The 17,664-nt window shown below is 44.1% G+C and overlaps 1 protein-coding gene across 1 annotated transcript in view; it reads right to left on the minus strand.

The window, feature by feature from the left end:
• The window catches only part of MID2 (midline 2), a 187,404-nt gene that overhangs the window by 128,561 nt on the left and 41,179 nt on the right, over window positions 1–17,664 (minus strand). Inside the window, exon 2 of the mRNA XM_033137146.1 lies at window positions 11,960–12,678. Coding sequence (XP_032993037.1) covers window positions 11,960–12,622 — 663 coding nt within the window. The 5' untranslated portion in view covers window positions 12,623–12,678. The remainder of the gene's footprint in view (window positions 1–11,959; window positions 12,679–17,664) is intronic.

The following is a 17,664-nucleotide window of genomic DNA, read 5'->3' on the forward strand; positions in this document are numbered from 1 at the left end:
GAACAGTAAGTAAATGTATTATTGTGTTAATTAACATAAGTTATAATACATGGGTGTCCCCCACCCTGTAATAACGCATGTGTGACCATCAGATGATCTAAGATTGTTTGATTGCAACTCCCAACATCCCTCACCATTAGTCACACTAGCTGAGGCAGATGGGAGTTGGGTCCATCAACATCAGTAGGGGTTCCTCATTCTTGTTATAATATGCGAATTTTCTTTTGGGTGGGGTCTATTTTTATATACAAGTCACTTTGAGAGCTTGTTTAGCTAGAAAGTGACAAGTAAAAATACAAGTTTTAAGGCCTCATCAGCAGTATACATTTATAGCAGTTATCATACCACTTTAAACAGTCATGGCTTCCTTCAAATAATCTTGGAGGTCTGTAGCTTGTTAAGGGTGCTGAGAGCTACTAGGAAGGGAAAACCCAATTCTCCTCAGACAGCTACAATTCCCAGAACTCTGTGGGAAGAGGGATTGACCATTCTGGAAATGATAACTGTGAGGGGAATTCAGCAACATCTGAAGGGCATCAAGCTGCATGTCTATTTTTATAATATTTCATGACAACAACAACTAAGTTTTATATGAATTATTGCTCATGTTATATTTTTGACTCATCTAAGTGATAAATGGAATCCAATGTCTCTCATCTTTTCTTGTCTCATATTGCGGCTTCTAATCCAGACCATTCTCTCCTGAAGTTTTATCCTCCCAATTCATCACATAACTCTTCTGTCGAAACAAACCTCCTCCCACCATTTTATACTACCAAAGTAAATTTGCAGAAGAAGCTCAACCCAGACTTGTATAACCAGTTTACAAAGCAAATCCTCTAAAGCCAGTGAGAGTTTTGTTCTTTGCTTTATGCATCTCTCTCTCTCTCTCTCTCTCTCTCTCTCTCTCTCTCTCTTTCACATCTCTGGTATTTGAGATGAAAATCCATAGCATAAAGTCCTTTTCATGATTGAAATGACATGCCTGTTGATGTAAAACCCAGAATGAATATTTCAGAGTGTTTTGCCAGTTTAAGGTGAACAAAAATTATTTGAAACTGGTAGTGACTGGAAACTTTAGTTTGAAATGGGTAATGAGTGGAAGTCAGGGAGTGGTTATTACATTCATTGCCCCCTGTTCAGTAGAAGGCAGCAGGATGGGTTACAGCAGTATAATATAGAGCATTAAAAACAGGTTTTTAAAGTGTTAGAAACAGGGATAGGAATACTAGGAGCGATGTGGCTCCTGGGACCTAGGTTGTGGGCACCCCAACAAAATGTCTAGGTGCCTTTTTTATTTTTGCTTCTCCGCTACCAGACCAGGCAGCCCACGGGGGGGGGGGGAGCTGCCTAGGGAATCAGGTGGTCAGCAGGGTAGCACAGTAGGAAAAAGAGGCTTTTGCTACCACTCTACCACGCCAAACACTTGATTCACTGGGCAACAGGACAGCAATATCTGTATCTATCTATATCTAATCTATATATATATCTATCTATCTGCCGGGTGAACCAGGGGGTCTGCATGTTAGCACAGCCGCAAAAGATGCATCTTTTGCTAACACTCTACCCTGCCAAACATCTGATTTGCAGCAGCAAAAAAAAAACCTGTTTAAAAAACTTTTGTTGTTGCTGCTGCCAGGTGAATCAAGGGTTCTGCAGCGTAGTGCGGCCACAAAGAAAGGCGTCTTTTGGTAGCCCGCCAAACACCTGATTCTGCTGGCAGTGCGGCAGCAAAAAAAAAAAGAGATGTGTCCTTTGCTGCCGCACTGCTGGGCAAATCAGGTGTCTGGTGGGGGCCGTGCTGCAGAAAAAGACACACGTCTTTTTCTGCCGCTGTGCCTGGCGGACCAGCTGACTGCAGCCAGGCAGATGGAGATGCCAGGAGCCAAGAGTGGCTCCTGGATATCTCCATCCAGTCGCAAAAGGCGATTGGCGCCTGGCTGGTTTAAAACAAATTGCAATCGCCACTAGAGTGGGTCCTAAAATATGTCTCTGTCACATGTCAAAGGACAGAGTAGAGATATGTCTCTTCAGCACATGATTAGGTTCCTTGTCTAAACAGTGTAACATTTGTGCAGGTTCTCTGTTATTCGCTTGTGTTCCTTTTGGGGGTGAGAGTAAAGTAGAAACATCGCCACCCCACCCCACCCCACCCATCTCCCCATCCCGCCCACCTCTCTCCCCCTTTTCTTCCTAATGTCTTAACAAACGAAACTGATTTGTAAAAATGTTACATGGAAAAAATACGAGAGAGACATTGCATATACCTATGTAAATAAAAAAAAACTTAATAAAAATATTTTTTTTAAAAAAAAAATAACAGTGTAATGTGTTACCTGAAAGTATAAATTTCAAGGCATCTTCTCCTACTACCATCCTGATCCTGGTATAATAAATCAGAAAACAACCCAAAATACTTCGTGAACCAGACCTCAAGGCTTTAGTAGGAAAACTTTATTTGGGGTGGGGGGTGGGGGTTAAGAGAATAGCCAAGCAATTGTACTCCTATGTTCCAGAAGATAACTTGCAGCAAAATCCCAACCATGTCTGCTCAGAACTAAATCCCACTGAATTCAATGAGCCTTACTCCCAGTTAAGTGGGTGTGGAGTTGTTGTTGTTGTTGTCCCCCTGCCTATGGTTTAAAAACAGTTTAAAACAACTTACAATTCACAGAAATAAAGTGTTTCCTAAGAATACAGTATGTCAGAAGCCAGGGAAAGAGGTGTGCCTTCAACATTCACCGAAACCTGTATAATGAAGACACACCTCTGTGCGAAGGGAGTTCCACAACTTAAGAGGCTGCCACAGAGAATGCCCTCTCCTGGTCTGCCACCACCCCAAGCCTCTGAGGTTAGAGGAACTATCAAGAAGTTCCCCTCTGCCAATCTCAGCATCCAAGAGGGAAAGAAGTGGTCTTTCAGGTATTTGGGGCCTGACCCATTCTAGGGCTTTAAAACACTAATGTGAGCACCTTGAATTAGGCCTGGAAACAAGCTGGCAATCAGTGCACTTATTTTAAAACTGGAGTTATACGATACTAAAAGTTAACCCCAGCCAGTTTAGAATCATAGAATCATAGAGTTGGAAGAGACCACAAGGGCCATCCAGTCCAACCCCCTGCCAAGCAGGAAACACCATCAAAGCATTCCTGACAGATGGCTGTCAAGCCTCTGCTTAAAGACCTCCAAAGAAGGAGACTCCACCACACTCCTTGGTAGCAAATTCCACTGCCGAACAGCTCTCACTGTCAGGAAGTTCTTCCTAATGTTTAGGTGGAATCTTCTTTCTTGTAGTTTGAATCCATTGCCCCGTGTCTGCTTCTCTGGAGCAGCAGAAAACAACCTTTCACCCTCCTTTTATATATTTGAACATGGCTATCATATCACCCCTTAACCTTCTCTTCTCCAGGCTAAACATACCCAGCTCCCTAAGCCGTTCCTCATAAGGCATCGTTTCCAGGCCTTTGAGGAACGGCTTAGGGAGCTGGGTATGTAATCTGGCTGCTGCAGTTTGTATTGCTATTTTAAGAGATGAACACATGTGCTCATCCACACGTCTACTTGCCCCAATGCCCCATGCCTAGAAAGCACAGGTCCTGGCAGTTTTCGACGTGTGGATGTGCCCTATGTTTGTTTAGATCAGAGGGAAGAAAGCTGTTCCCTTCCTGATGCTGTTGGACTCAAGCTTCCATCAGCCCCAAGCCAGCATGGCTGATCTAATGTCCGCCTTTCCCGACTTCATTTGGGCAGAAGGATAAACAAAATAGAGTCATGTTGAGCCAAAAGAAAAAGACTCCAGAATCCAAAATTGGCAATACATTCATTAGGAGAACCAACCAAAATATCACAAAGTTGTGGCATGCTTCCATGTTCTCCAGGACTCTTCATTAGGTGAAATGTTGCACAAAGCATTGGGGGGGGAGGGGGCACAGAGAGAAAGAAGGAAACATACCAATAAACTAAAAAGTACAAAAAATGTGTATTAGGCAACAAGCCCCCATTCCCCTCAGAGAGTTACAATTCCCATAGTTACCTGCAAAGAAGCACCAGTTGTTAAAGCACTCTGGGAACTGTAGCTCTGTAAGAGGGGAAAGGTGTCTCCTGCAAATCTCAGCATCCTTAATAAACTATAGTTCCCAATATTTTGTAGCGGGAGCCATGACTGTTCAAAGTGGCACAACATTGTTTTAAATGTATACTGTTTGATGAAAAGTTCTGAGAAACTCAGAAGCATGCCACATTTTGATTAATCTTCCTAATAACAAGCACTGCCCAACTGCAGATTCTCTGGAGCTTGAAAATCCAGTAACTCAAGAATTTTCTTGCCTAGGCAAATATTGTTGTCTATTACTGACAATATTTTACTGTGCAATGATGTTATTTTTCTAAGACAAATAAGAAACTTGTTTTCCCACCAGTATTTTAGCATCATAAAACCCAGGAAGAATTCTTATCTCAGGAGCGATATACCAATTTGTTTCACGTAATGATACAAAGCTGTCTCAACTGTAGGGCTGCCCTCTCGTTTATAATAAGGTCTGGCAGCTCTAACCAAGAATCCCCCTCCAAGCATGGACAGCACTCCTTTCCCTCCGAGGGAAAGATGATGATGATGATGATGATGATGATGATGATGATGATGATTTATTACTTGTACCCTGCCCATCTGACTGGGTTTCCCTATCTGAAGAAGTGTGCATGCACACGAAAGCTCATACCAAAAACAAACTTAGTTGGTCTCTAAGGTGCTACTGGAAGGAATTTTTTATTTTATTAGGTTTCCCTAGCCATTCTGGATGGCTTCCAACAGATATAAAGATAAATAATCCTTGAGCAGGTGCAAAGTACATTTGCACATTCCCACTGAACACAAATTGGTGTCCCATGGTAAGGTTTCCACTGGCTAATCCTTCACATACCCATGAGTATCCCAAAAGCTTCCCAGTCACAAAAACCTGCTTTGGCAAGATAACATAGCCGTTTGGGACAAGCCACAACTGCATGCTGAAGAGAGGAAGGCGGGAGTGGGGATACCATATTACTTAATGGATTGGCACATCTCGAAAGCACTTATTATAAACCCAAAATTGCTCATTACCATTCACATATTCACAGGGGAAATTAAAAGGGGGAAAGGTAACAGGAAGAGAAAGAAAAAGAAGACATGAATGCACACAAATACAGTATTCCCCAAAGTTTGTTGCCCTCAGAGAGCTATCTGGGTCAGTGTTAAACCAATCCAGCAGGATTTTAATTACTTTTAATGATAACTATCACAGATAGAGAACTGGACTTGCATCTGAGGGACCTAGGATCAAGCCCTAGCCCAGCAATTGGTTCCCTCCCATCATCTTGGGCAGTACTAAATGTACTCAGTGATTAAATGCACTCAGCATTTCATGAAAAATCTGCCCCTAGAAAAGCTGAACTCTGCAACCTGCCTAAGTTATGCAAATCTAATGGGGCCGCAACCAAACTGAAGAAATCTTAGCTGATTAAACTGTGTGAGTGCCAGGAATCGATTCATTCATTACGCTTGCATGCAAGTCCAAACAGTAGCTTTGGATCAAAGCCCACCCTTTTGGATCATGCACCTGTGCGTCGCAGCAGGCATCATCTTAGAAGAAGCATTCTCTCCTGTATGAGAAAAAGGAGGGATGCCTCTGTAAAGATTGTACTTGCCACCTGCTGTTCTTTGGAAGTACCTGTACTAAATAAGTAGTTATTATGAGTGCATATAGATTATCACTACATTGTTAGTTGAGCAAGGGCTTTTAAGCCAATTTATTGACTGTTCAGTCAAAACACTGCAGTCCTGAAATTTAATTGTGTTCATATATTTTGCACAATTTATTTAGCTTTGGTTAGCAAGGAGAGAGAGAGAGAGAGAGAGAGAGATGGAGAGAGAGAGCACAATGCAGGGTACTGTGGTTAGTTTCAGCTCGGCATAGTGAGAATTCAACATCATCTGCTTAGACGATTGCAAGTCTCAATGAGTTTCTTAAGAACCAGGAACTTGTCTCACTTTAGTTTTGGCTTTTCTATATTTTTTTAAAAAATAAATGCTTGCACAATGCAATTGTGCGCCAAACCAGTCCTTGCCTTAGCCAAATTACCGTCTCTCTGGTTCAGTTCTCTATCTCTGTGGATAACTTGCAAAGAAGACCTTCCCAGTGAATCATCCCATGTAAGTCAGATGCACCTCCCATTGTGGCCTCCACCATCTGAGGCAGCTGCCTCATCTTATGTCACATGGTCTACTGCCTGCCTGCACAAAGATTGTTTGATTCTTCCTGCCTGGTAAGATATTCTGGGAGACACTGGGCTCTGACTTGCTACCATCCAAAGTGAAGTTTATGAGAACATGGAGGCCTTCTCCATGGTACTGCATAAGATTCTGAACTCCTCCTTCAGAAAGCCTTGGTTCATTCCCTTCCAGCCTTCAGAAAGACTGTTCACATTGTTTTGTTTAAAAGTGCATTTGAGGCTGCCTCATCCCCAATTATTGTTTATAATGCTGTTGTTTTAATACATGACTGCTGTTTTAAACTGAGGTTTAATCTTCTGGGTTGGGAATGAAAAGTGACATAGGAATTAATTAGGTAAAACATATAAAGGTGAATAGCCACAGAAACCGTGGTGTTTTATTAGATAAACACTAATATTTCCATCACTATCAGTCCTTTATATACAGTTCTATGACGTACTTGCAAGGTATTCCACAACTGTTATAGAGGGCTGGTAACCACATCTGGCAATGTGACATGCAAGCAGTATGCAAAATCCACATATTACCAAGCAAGACAGTTAAAATGCATAATCTTCATTCCGCAAGCAGCTTCACACTGCTGCCAAGCAGCAGTTTCATAATTCTTTACTGCCGCCCCCACCCCACAACAAAAGGGGAAATTATTCAGACTCCAAAGCAGAAACACTTGAAACGATATATAAAGAAGTCTTATAGAGACAGCAGAACCCTCTCACACTGGCACAATCCTCTGTACGGCAAGGTCAGGTAAAGTTTCACAGAGCAGACTTCCCCTAATACACACACCCACACCTCCAGAGCTTCTTACTGGCTGCTCGGACTTAAGGCTAATTTCCACATAAACAGGAGCTGAGATGGTCACCCTGTTTCTATCCTTTACCACCAGGTTGGTTTTTTTGAGTGCTGGGAGGAGGGTGTTCACTGCAATGAATGCCCCTTCCTCTATGCAAAAGTAATAAAGTTATCTGAATTTAGAAATCTAGCATATCAGATAAAATATTAGATTGAACTCCCTGACACATTAATTTTCTATGTGCAGGGACATTAGGAAGCCTCCTTAGTGAGCTGCAACTCTCAATGAAGCAAGGATTCAGAATATGTACAGGCATCTCACCCCAGGCGTGGGTGCAGAGGTTCCCCCCCCCCCACTTTAAGACACACTTGCCACAATTTTCAGGAACAGGGCCTTTAATGCAGCCAATGCCATCTGCAGAATGCTAAAAGTAAAACTAAACATGTGCATGCTAATCCCTGACTACTGGTGGATGAAGAACAGGACTTTTATGGCTCTCCATAAAGAATATTCCACGTCGGTAACTTCCTCTCCAAATCCAACCCATCAAGAGTATTACAGGAAGACAGGGATCCCAAACAGCAGATATCTCTCAATACAGATTTGCTATGTCACTCCAGGCAAGGCATTTACCTTCATTGAAAAGCTAGGGCACAGTTTACAGTGGTTTTAACAAAATCCAGCACATTCCCTTAGCTCTGATGACTTACCTTTGTGTCACTATCCATTTTCAGACCCTGGTTTAAATTACAGTGGTCCTTCCTTTCTTATGGACCAGTATCTGGGTCTGCTGTTCTCGGCTACTAAATAGATTAACTATCACAATACCATATAGCGGTAGCTCTGATAAATAGTAAGTTCTGGGAATGACAGAAATTCCAGGTTGATACATCTGGTGCTTGGTTGAGGATCTGATGGGGCAATGCTCCCATCTGTAGGATTATGAATGAATGCTTCTGTTCATAGAGTAGCGCAGGGATGGGGAATGGCTAACCCTCACCAAATGCTGCTGAACTCCAAAACCCCATCAGTCTCAGCCAGCCTGTCCATGGTCAGGGAAAATGTTATTTTTGCAAAAATGTGTATACCAGCAACATTAAGGAAAAATATATTTATGAACAGTGTATGAGTTTGATAAAACAAGTACAAAATCCATTGCAAATCAGTGAATCTAATTAATATGTCAATTTGGCTCCTTCTGCACTATACATTTAAAGCATTGTCATACCACTGTAAACACTCATTGCTTCTCGCAAAAAAAATCCTGGAAACTGTAGTTTGCAAAGGGTGCTGAAAGTTGTTAGGAGACCCCAGTTCCCCTCACAGAGCTACAATTCTCAGTGTGTCTTAAACTCTGGGAATTGTAGATTCCTCCATGAGCAGGTGCAAACCAAAAAATATTACTGAACCAAAGGAATCTACAAGGATCCTGTAATGCAGTCAGCAGTGAACCAGCAGCTTCCTGAAAACATGAAACTGTTTGGAAAAGCTCCACCTCTTTACAATTTGAAAGCATCAGACATAAACTTCCTCGACACGGATGGCTTAAAATGCTTATTATGCTTTGTAGCTTAAATCTGACTTGCAAACATTCCCAAGGAGCTGAAATAATACTAGGTCGTCTCATGGTGCAACTCCAGCATATTAATATAAAGTTGGTCTGAACCAAATGCTTCTTCCAGGACAGTTTGGCTCCAAAGACTCCTACAGAGTAGACTCTCTGTCTCCACAATGTATTCTTTCCTCTCTTTTTTTATACAAAATTCAGGTCATAGGACAGCCTGGGTTTCTCAAGAGACCTGGCCATCATACCACCTTCTCTGATATGGCTGGGGAGTGCTTCCAGATTTTTCCAAACCTAGCATTATTTTGCAGATCCAGCCCCCTGTGCAATGCATAAGAGAGAAAGAGAGATGTATCATTTCGTATGGGTCAAGAACCAGACATTCTGATTCCTGACAGATTCAGCATAACTGCGTAAAAAGCCAAGCATGAAAAGATTCCAATAGGGGCCCAGGAAGCACAGAGATGTCTGATCCCTCTGTCTCAAGAAGCTCAGGGTAGTTCATCAATATGCACTGACAATCTTGGCTTGAGTGAAGGGAGAACAGAATCCTTTCTCACCCACACTCGCCCCATAACAGAAGGGTATATACTCTCCAGGAAGAAATAAGGTTCTCGCAACAAGCACCAGAAGTTTCTCAGTTAATTCTGCCTCTCTATACTGGATAATCAGATAACTCTAATATTCTTTATGTGAAGACATTTATTCTCACTGCTTACCGGTACTTGGAATTTGTTACTTTAACCCACATGCAACTACTGCACTTATTCTATGTGTCTACTTTATAGTTTTGTTTTTCATCCTTTCCTTTTATCTGCTTTTTAAAAATAACTGTTCTCTCTGTTTTATATACATTATGGAATGAAATAAAAATATTTACCCCCACCCCCCCAAACTAAAAAATTACTCTGCCTCTCTAGAAATCTTCACCTTGAAGATATAAGGCAAGGAAGGGATCCCTGATCCGCAGATGCCATACGACTACAACTCCCAACATCCCTGGCCATCCAACCTGCTGACTGGGGCTAACTGGAGTCTCAGCGCAACAACTTCTGGTGGTAAAATCAAAGTCCTGGCCAGCAAGGAGCTTGTGGGCAATTCAAACCAGGATACAGATACAATGGACCAAGGAAAACTTGCAATCAAACCCAAGATGGCAACTGCCGCCTCTAGTTCTTTCCCTTCAGTATGTGATAATGAGAGATATGATCACAAGAAGAGTCCCACTGGATCTGTCCAATGGCTCTTCTAGTCCATCGTCCTCTTCTCACAGTGGCTCACCAGATGCCCATGGGAACCACTTCTTTCTGAACTTTCTTTTAATGTCATGATTTAAAGACACCAACAAAATGCCCAGTATACCTGAAGGAGTGTCTCCTCCCCCATTGTTCAGCCAGGACACTGAGGTCCAGTGCCGAGGGCCTTCTGGCGGTTCCCTCACTGCGAGAAGTGAGGTTACAGGGAACCAGGCAGAGGGCCTTCTCAGCAGTTCCGTCCTCCCTGTGGAACGCCCTTCCATCAGATGTCAAAGAGATAAAAAACTACACAACTTTTAGAAGATATCTGAAAGCAGCTCTATTTAGGGAAGTTTTTAATGTTTGATGTTTTGTCGTGATTTTAATATTCTGTTGGGAGCTGCCCAGAGTGGCTGTGGAAACCCAGCCAGATGGGCAGGGTATAAATATATCTATTATTATTATTATTATTATTATTATTATTATTATTATTATTATTATATCTAGCTATGGCTGTGACCACCACAACACCCTATCAAAACTTATTCCATAGCTTATGTATTCCATAATGGGAGACTTCCTCTCACTTCATCCTGGACCAGGATAAACAGCACTGAAAATACTAAAATTCCAGTGTTTTGACAGGGTGGAGAATTCCTCAAACAAAAAAACCAACAACAAAGGAACTCTGGGCATTTGCTTACATCCCTTTACAGCTCCTCTGGCTCATTCTCACACTGGGTGTACCTTGACCCACCATTCCTCATGCAGACCATCATATATACCAAGTGTAAGGAACATGCGACCCTTCAGGTGTTACTGGACTACAACTCCCATCAACCCTAGCAAGCATGGCCAATGGCCAGGAATGATAGGAGTTATAGTGCAGCAACACCTGGAGGGCCAAAGATACCTCACACTCACACCTGCTATATACCCATAGTGAACTCCAATCCCTAAGTGCTGGTCCTTATCTATCCACACACAGAAGGGGGTAGCTACAGGCTGTGGATAACACTGAGGTTTCCAGATGTGTACACACACACACACACACACACACACACACACAAACCCTTTAAAAAAACCACAATCCAATCCAAGTCTCACCACCCACAAAACGGGTGACTAACTGCTGGAGAGCAGAAAAAACACCAGAAAACTGGGGGGAGAAGGGAGTGAAATGCAAATTCCTAGAGAAAGGCATAGCTGGCTCGGTGGAACTCTAAACAGCTGTGCTCCACCACTGCAGAATTTTGTTGCAGGCCCCACTTCTACCCAAATATTTTTGCTGCTTCCCACTCCTGTAGTCTCTACCACACGCTGACTTTTAAGTGCCTGGAGGCTTACTCTTGTGTTTTGCGGTTTGATCTCACAAAGAAAAAGGGGCTTAAGGCTGGGTGTGAAGATCAGCATAAGGGGGATGACTAAACTCAGAACCCTTAGTCTTATGGTTCTGTGTAACTCATAAAGGGGAATACCATCTCAAACCTTTAATAAGGCCTTTCACACAGCCAACATGCAGCGCTAACCAAGATTCCCACACCCACAAATAGTACAGATTCATCTCCGTTAAACGACCGCTGACAAACCATGCATTGATCCCACTTGCCTGCCTTCTTTCCTCCATCCAGGCCCTGCAGCGTCAGGCAACGTCTGCCACTGCAACCTAATTATGGAAGCCAACACCTATTTGGTCCTGCTAGCTAGGGATGATAGGACTTGCAGTCCGAAATCAGCTGGAGACCCAAGTTTGGGAAACCCTGCTCAAGACCCTGGACAGCCAGCCACTGCCAGTCAATGGATACTACTAGGTTTAGTTGAGTAAACAGCCTGAGTCAGTTTACAACAGCCTCCTAGTGTTTTGATGCAAAAGATACCGAAAAGTGAGTTCAGAGATGACACAGTGGGTGAGGGATGCAACTGCGGTAAAACAGCAGCTCAGAGCACGTTCTCCATATGTCACTTTGGGGCATGTGGTTTTTGCAATGAATCCTTACTTATGAACATACAGGAAGGAGCAAAACAGACACAAACAACACAACACACGCAGCTGCTGCTGCCTCAATCAGTGCCCAAAACCCCATCCCACCCCTTCTTACCTTGAGCTTCTCAAACCGGTCACTCAGGGATGCCACCTGGTGATCCCGGTGCCGCCCCACCAGTTTGCATAAGGCACAGATGAGCTGGTCATCAGCCACACAGTACATGTTCACCTTCTCGTTCTCATGCTCAAGGCAAGTCAGCCCACGGAAGTGGGCGTCCGGCACAGGCTCCACCAAACGGTGGCTGGTGAACGGCTTCTTGTTTGGGTGTGTGGCCCGCAGGCAGCGGTCACAGTAGGACACCTCGCAGGTGATGCAGGTCTTGACAGCGTCACGCGGAGGGTCCTGCTCACAGAACTGGCAGGCTATCCTGTCACCCGCCGACATGGTTGGGCTGTGGCGGTATGGCCGCTCACGACAGTTCTCGCTGGGGGAATTCGGCCCGCTCAGGGAGGCCTTCTGGAAGCGGTCAATGATGTTCTGCAAGGTCACATTGCGCTTGAGGCCCTCCAGGCCCCGATGGTTGAGGGAGATGACATAGCGGCAGGTGGGGCACTGGAAGGCAGTGATGGGCTCAAGAGGCTCTCCCGCGGAGCAGCTGGAGACCAGGATGCGGTGGGCACAGCTGGAACAGAGGCTATGAGCGCACGGCAGAAGGAGGGGGTCTTCAAACAATTCCAAACAAATTGGGCAAGTCAGTTCCGACTCCAGTGTTTCCATCTTTAGTTAAAACAATCTGGCTTCAGCACTAAAAACGAAGGAGGCAGGTTAGCCACCTGGGAAAGAAAGAAGGGCAAGAGGGGACAGTGAATTATTTATAGACTTTCATTTATCGCCCTCCCTCCAAGGAGCTCAGAACGGCATTTTTAGCCTCACAATGACCCCTGAGAGAGAGAGAGAGCACTCACATCTGTACTATACATTTAAAGTAGGATCATATATTTTAAGCAGTCGTGGTTTCCTCCCCCCACAAAGGATCCTGGAAACTCTAGCTTGTTAAGGGTGCTGAGAATATTAGGAAACTACTATTCCACCCACAGAGATACAGTTCTCATGATGGTTTAACAGTTAATACCTTTGTGAGGTGAAGAGAGGTCTCTTCACAGGTTAGAGCAACATAAGAAATAATTAAAACAACTTAAAATCACAATTGGAATATGCCCTATAAAAAAGTACAGGGTAACAAAGTGCATGTTCACCATATGACAAGAACTGTAAAATGAAGCTGGGAGAGGGAATTCCACAACTTAGGGGCTGCCAACAGAGAATGCTCTCACCTGGGCCACCCCCCAAAATTCTGAGAGTGGTGCAGCTCTTAAGAGGGCCCTCTCTACTGATCTTAAAACCCAAGAGGGTATGCTGGGAAAGAGATTCCAGGGGCTGAACCTTCTGCATACAAACACATGTGCTCAGCTACTGAGTTGCAATTCATTCCCCTTTGAGCTGTGGTCCCTAACCTTCACTGTACATCAGTCCTTGTGGCTAAATAGTACCATGTGGATATTCCACAAAGTAAAGGATCTGAAGATTTCGAACTGACACATTTATGTAAGTTAGAGATGGCTATTGATGGCCTACAAGAAAAAACAAAAACAAAATTCTAATTCATATTAGCTCAATCATAATGTTACGAAACAGAGTGCAAGCTTTTGAGTTCCCCGGAACACTTCATCAGATGTTTAAAAAGGCATTACAGGGAAGCAGAGAGGGAAAGTCTGCTGCCGTTTATCAAGACATCTTAACCTGGTATATGGGAGGAGATAGCAGACAACCAGGGGTACTTTTGCCTTCGAACAGAACCCCAGCCATATGGAAAGTAGAAGCAAAAACCCAAAAACGAATGACTTCCCATTTCTGCAAACACAACACCCAGGAATTACTCAGTACCGGGGGGGGGGGGGATATAGAGGGAGATTGGAAAGAGATTATTCCACACATTCTGTGCAAATTGGCAAACTGTGTTTTGTTGTTGCTATTGTTACACGACACCCCTAACCTCTGTCAAATGGAAGCAAGATTCCAGGGATTCCAGGCACTCACCCAGGGTTGTGTTTCCACTGCAAAATCAAGGCACAGTGGAGTTTGCTGTGTCTTAGAAATGTGGTTTGTTCACACACGTTTACACCTAAAGCCTTCCACAGAGGGGGCACAGAACATTACACACCAAGAGTGTCTCTTCAGCAAGCTTGGGTCCAATTTACAGCAGCCAGCCACAGCACCCCCCAGTCTCTCAGAGCTGCCTCTCCTAGCCAGCAAGCATGGAGATCTGCCCACTTCCCGCTGCTTCTTCCCAGCAGCCTTTGCAGAAAACAACTCTCCCCCTTCCGCTTCCAGCATCCCCTCTGTCACCCTGGCAACCTCCGGTTCAAAAGCCTCCTGCAAAAAGCACTTTTTTTACTGTGGTGATATCTTGCCCCCTGTAAGTAATCCTGGCATTCTCCCGCTGACCTTGTATCAGGATAATGACTCTGCTATCTCCCCTCTAAGGAAGCCCAGCTCCTGAGGAAGCTGGCTTGACTTCAAACCCCATATTTACTAATTTCAGAAAATATGGGGAGAACCTTGCACCCAGGAATTTTAAGGGATCCTTGCCCCCTGCAAACCCAGAACACTATTTATTTGACTTGGTAGTCACTTGTTGCCCAAAGGTGTCTAAGTGGTTTACAATGTATTTAAAAAACATAAATGCATTATACTCTGTGTGTGTGTGTGTGTGTGTGTGTGTGTGTGTGTAAGTATTGGGAAATAAATAAATTTTATATAGAGAGGGGGAATTTATTTCCCACTACTTATATACCACTTAATTGTAATAAAACTTCAAAGCAGTTTACAAAAAAATCAAGCATTCAAAAATAATTAAAGTCAATTATAAGTTTACAACACATGTTGACATTCTACCCGTCTGGGTAGCCTTGTCTAAACAGAAATGTTTTTTAACAGGCATCAAAAATAATACAGTGAAGGCACCTGCCTGATGTCAATAGGCAGGGTGTTCCAAAGTGTGGGTGCTACCACACTAAAATATCAACTTCTTACAAATGTGGAGTGAGCAAGCCTTTTTTTCCAACTGGAACTCACTGGAACTCAGTTCCGGCACCTCCCAGGTAGGTGCCACTCCCGAACAAGGGAGGTGTTCATGGTGAGTTCCAGCACCTCTTTTTCTAGAAAAATAGCACTGGGAATGAGCATTATGTGGTACAGTCATACCTCGGGTTACGAACGCTGCGGGTTGCGCGTTTTCGGGTTGCGGATTGCGCCGAACCTGGAAGTACCGGAATGGGTTACTTCCAGGTTTCGGGGTTCGCGCATGCGCAAAAATGCCGAATCGCGTCATGCACGTGCGCAGACGTGGCGCTTCAGGCTGCGAAAGCTGTGGGTTGCAAACGTGCCTTCCGCACGGATCACGTTCACAACCCGAGTGACTGTAGCTGTAGCAGTGACAGTTCTGCAGATCAAAGTGGTTGAGTGAGCTTTTAGAAGACATCTGTATTGGGAAATTTTTAATGTCTAATGTTTTGCAATTTTTTATGTGCTGGAAGCCACCCAAAGTGGCTGGGGAAACCCAGCCAGGTGGGTGGGGACTTGGGGTACAACAACAACAACAACAACAACAACAACAACAAATAATGTGCCGTGGGTGCCAGCACAAAATGTCTGCCACAGGCAATAAAAAAAGGTCACAGTACTCCATAACTGAGAGCACCATCACAAAAACTGCTGCACAAACCACATATACAAAACATACATACACCAACAACAACATTAAGCTTTGGCAACACTCTGACAGTACAGTGTCAGGGCACTCCCAAGCAGAGGCATGCCAATTCGACAGACCCACACCTGCAACCAGCTGGCTCAGGGATGAAACCTGCTTTTCCAACTAGTTTCATAACCCTGTCTTCTCTGCTTTGGTTTTTGCGGAAGCCACTTCCCATCCTTCAGGACTATTGCACAACCAACAGTGCAGGAAGCTTCCAGGATCATTCACTTGCTCTGGTGAGGGTCAATGATTCACCATGCTCATGTACCACTTTGCAGCTGTGAGCAGATACTCTTCTCCACCAAGAAAATAAGTAACTGTTGGGAAGTAGACATTCCTCATGTCACATATGCACAGAAGACCATACAGGAACATAGGAAGCTGCCTTATACTTACCATGAATCCACCTAGCTGTGCAGTATTCAGCCACGCCCTTTAACCCAAACATGCATGGAGGGACAACTTTCTTGTTTGTTTACTAAATGCTGCTGCTGCAACCACCCACCTTAGAATTCAACTATGACCACAGTGTTTCTCAAACCTGAGTCCCCAGCTGTTGTTGGACTACAACTCCCATCATCTCAGACCACTGGTACTGCTAGCTAGGGATGATAGTTGTAGTCCAACAACAGGTGGGGACCAAAGTCTGAGAAACACTACAATAGGGTGTCCACAACCCACCTACTGAAGCTCAGTGACCTAGTTTGGTATAGCCTACACTGTCTGACAATGGGTCTCCCAAGATTTTAATGCGGGGTCTCTCTCACAGCCTAGCCTGAAGGTGCTGGGGTTTTAAACTGGAACTGCAGTGGTGGAACTGCATAGTGTTTGTTCTACCACTCAACCCTCACAATCCTCCCCCCTCTTATCCCCATCTCCCCCCTTTTTAAATAATAATAATAATTTTTATTAAAGATTTCTTTCCATGCATTTCCAGGAACAGAGGGAAAGATTCGTTAAGAGGTCTCTGCTGTGCTGTCTCAACCCCTCCCCCTCCTTCCCATTCCAAGTTGTTGTCTTCAAGTACCTCCCACTCCTAGTCTGAATCAGGGTGCTCAGAGGGAACCATGACAAACACAGCAGGCTGTTTGTTGCAAGTGGGATGGATCTCTCTGTCCCTCCTCTGCCAGTCTCAGCAGGCTAGTAGAATTTTTTTTCAGGCTAATTGCTTTTTGTGGCTCCAATTACAAAACAGTGGATGGAAGAGCATAAGGCTGGCAGCAGCTTCCCAGGGTTTCAGAAATGAGGTCTTTCCCAGTCTCACTTGGATATGCCAGGGATTGAACCTGAGGCTTCATGCATGCATAGCTGTGCTCCACCATCAAGCTACAGCCATTTCCCCTTAATTTACAAATTTCCTATTCAAGCCACTTCAAAAAAGAAAGGAAAAGGAAAGGAAAGGCTTTCTTAAATCTTCTTCTATTGCTGGGAGGAAGGGGGCATAAGCTGTAACGCAGCCTTGGACAACCTGCCCCCCTCTAGATGTTTTGGACTACAGCTCCCATCAACCACAGCCAAATGGCTGGGGCTGAAACATCTGGAGGGCACCAGATTGGCCAAGGCCAACGTGAGACTTACATCTAAGACACAGACAGTGAAGTGGTTTATGGACTGTACCACTTCATAGATGGAAGGTCGGAGTTCATATACAGTACTGATTGCTTCCCCAGGCCAAATAAAACAACAGCAAAATCCCCACACGTAAAAATGAGATCAATAAATATTCTCGCCTTGGCCTTCTCCTCAAAACACTACTTCCTCATGCACAGAGATTTTAAATTTTTATCTTTGTATGGAGAAACACTGCATCATGTGAGTCCCAAACTTGCACTCTCAAGTGATACAGTCAAGGAACAGACTTCTTAAATCTTTTTCAGTTGATAATGAGCCCATAAAAACAAGCTCAGCTTGGAAGACCTGTTACATTTCACTTTCCTTACCTGGAAGAACAAGCTTTCTGCATTTCTCTCATAGCAAACTGCACAGGGGGAAAGGCCCTGTC

The sequence above is a fragment of the Lacerta agilis genome, chromosome Z (assembly GCF_009819535.1).
Source record: "Lacerta agilis isolate rLacAgi1 chromosome Z, rLacAgi1.pri, whole genome shotgun sequence".
Taxonomy (NCBI): Eukaryota; Metazoa; Chordata; class Lepidosauria; order Squamata; family Lacertidae; genus Lacerta; species Lacerta agilis.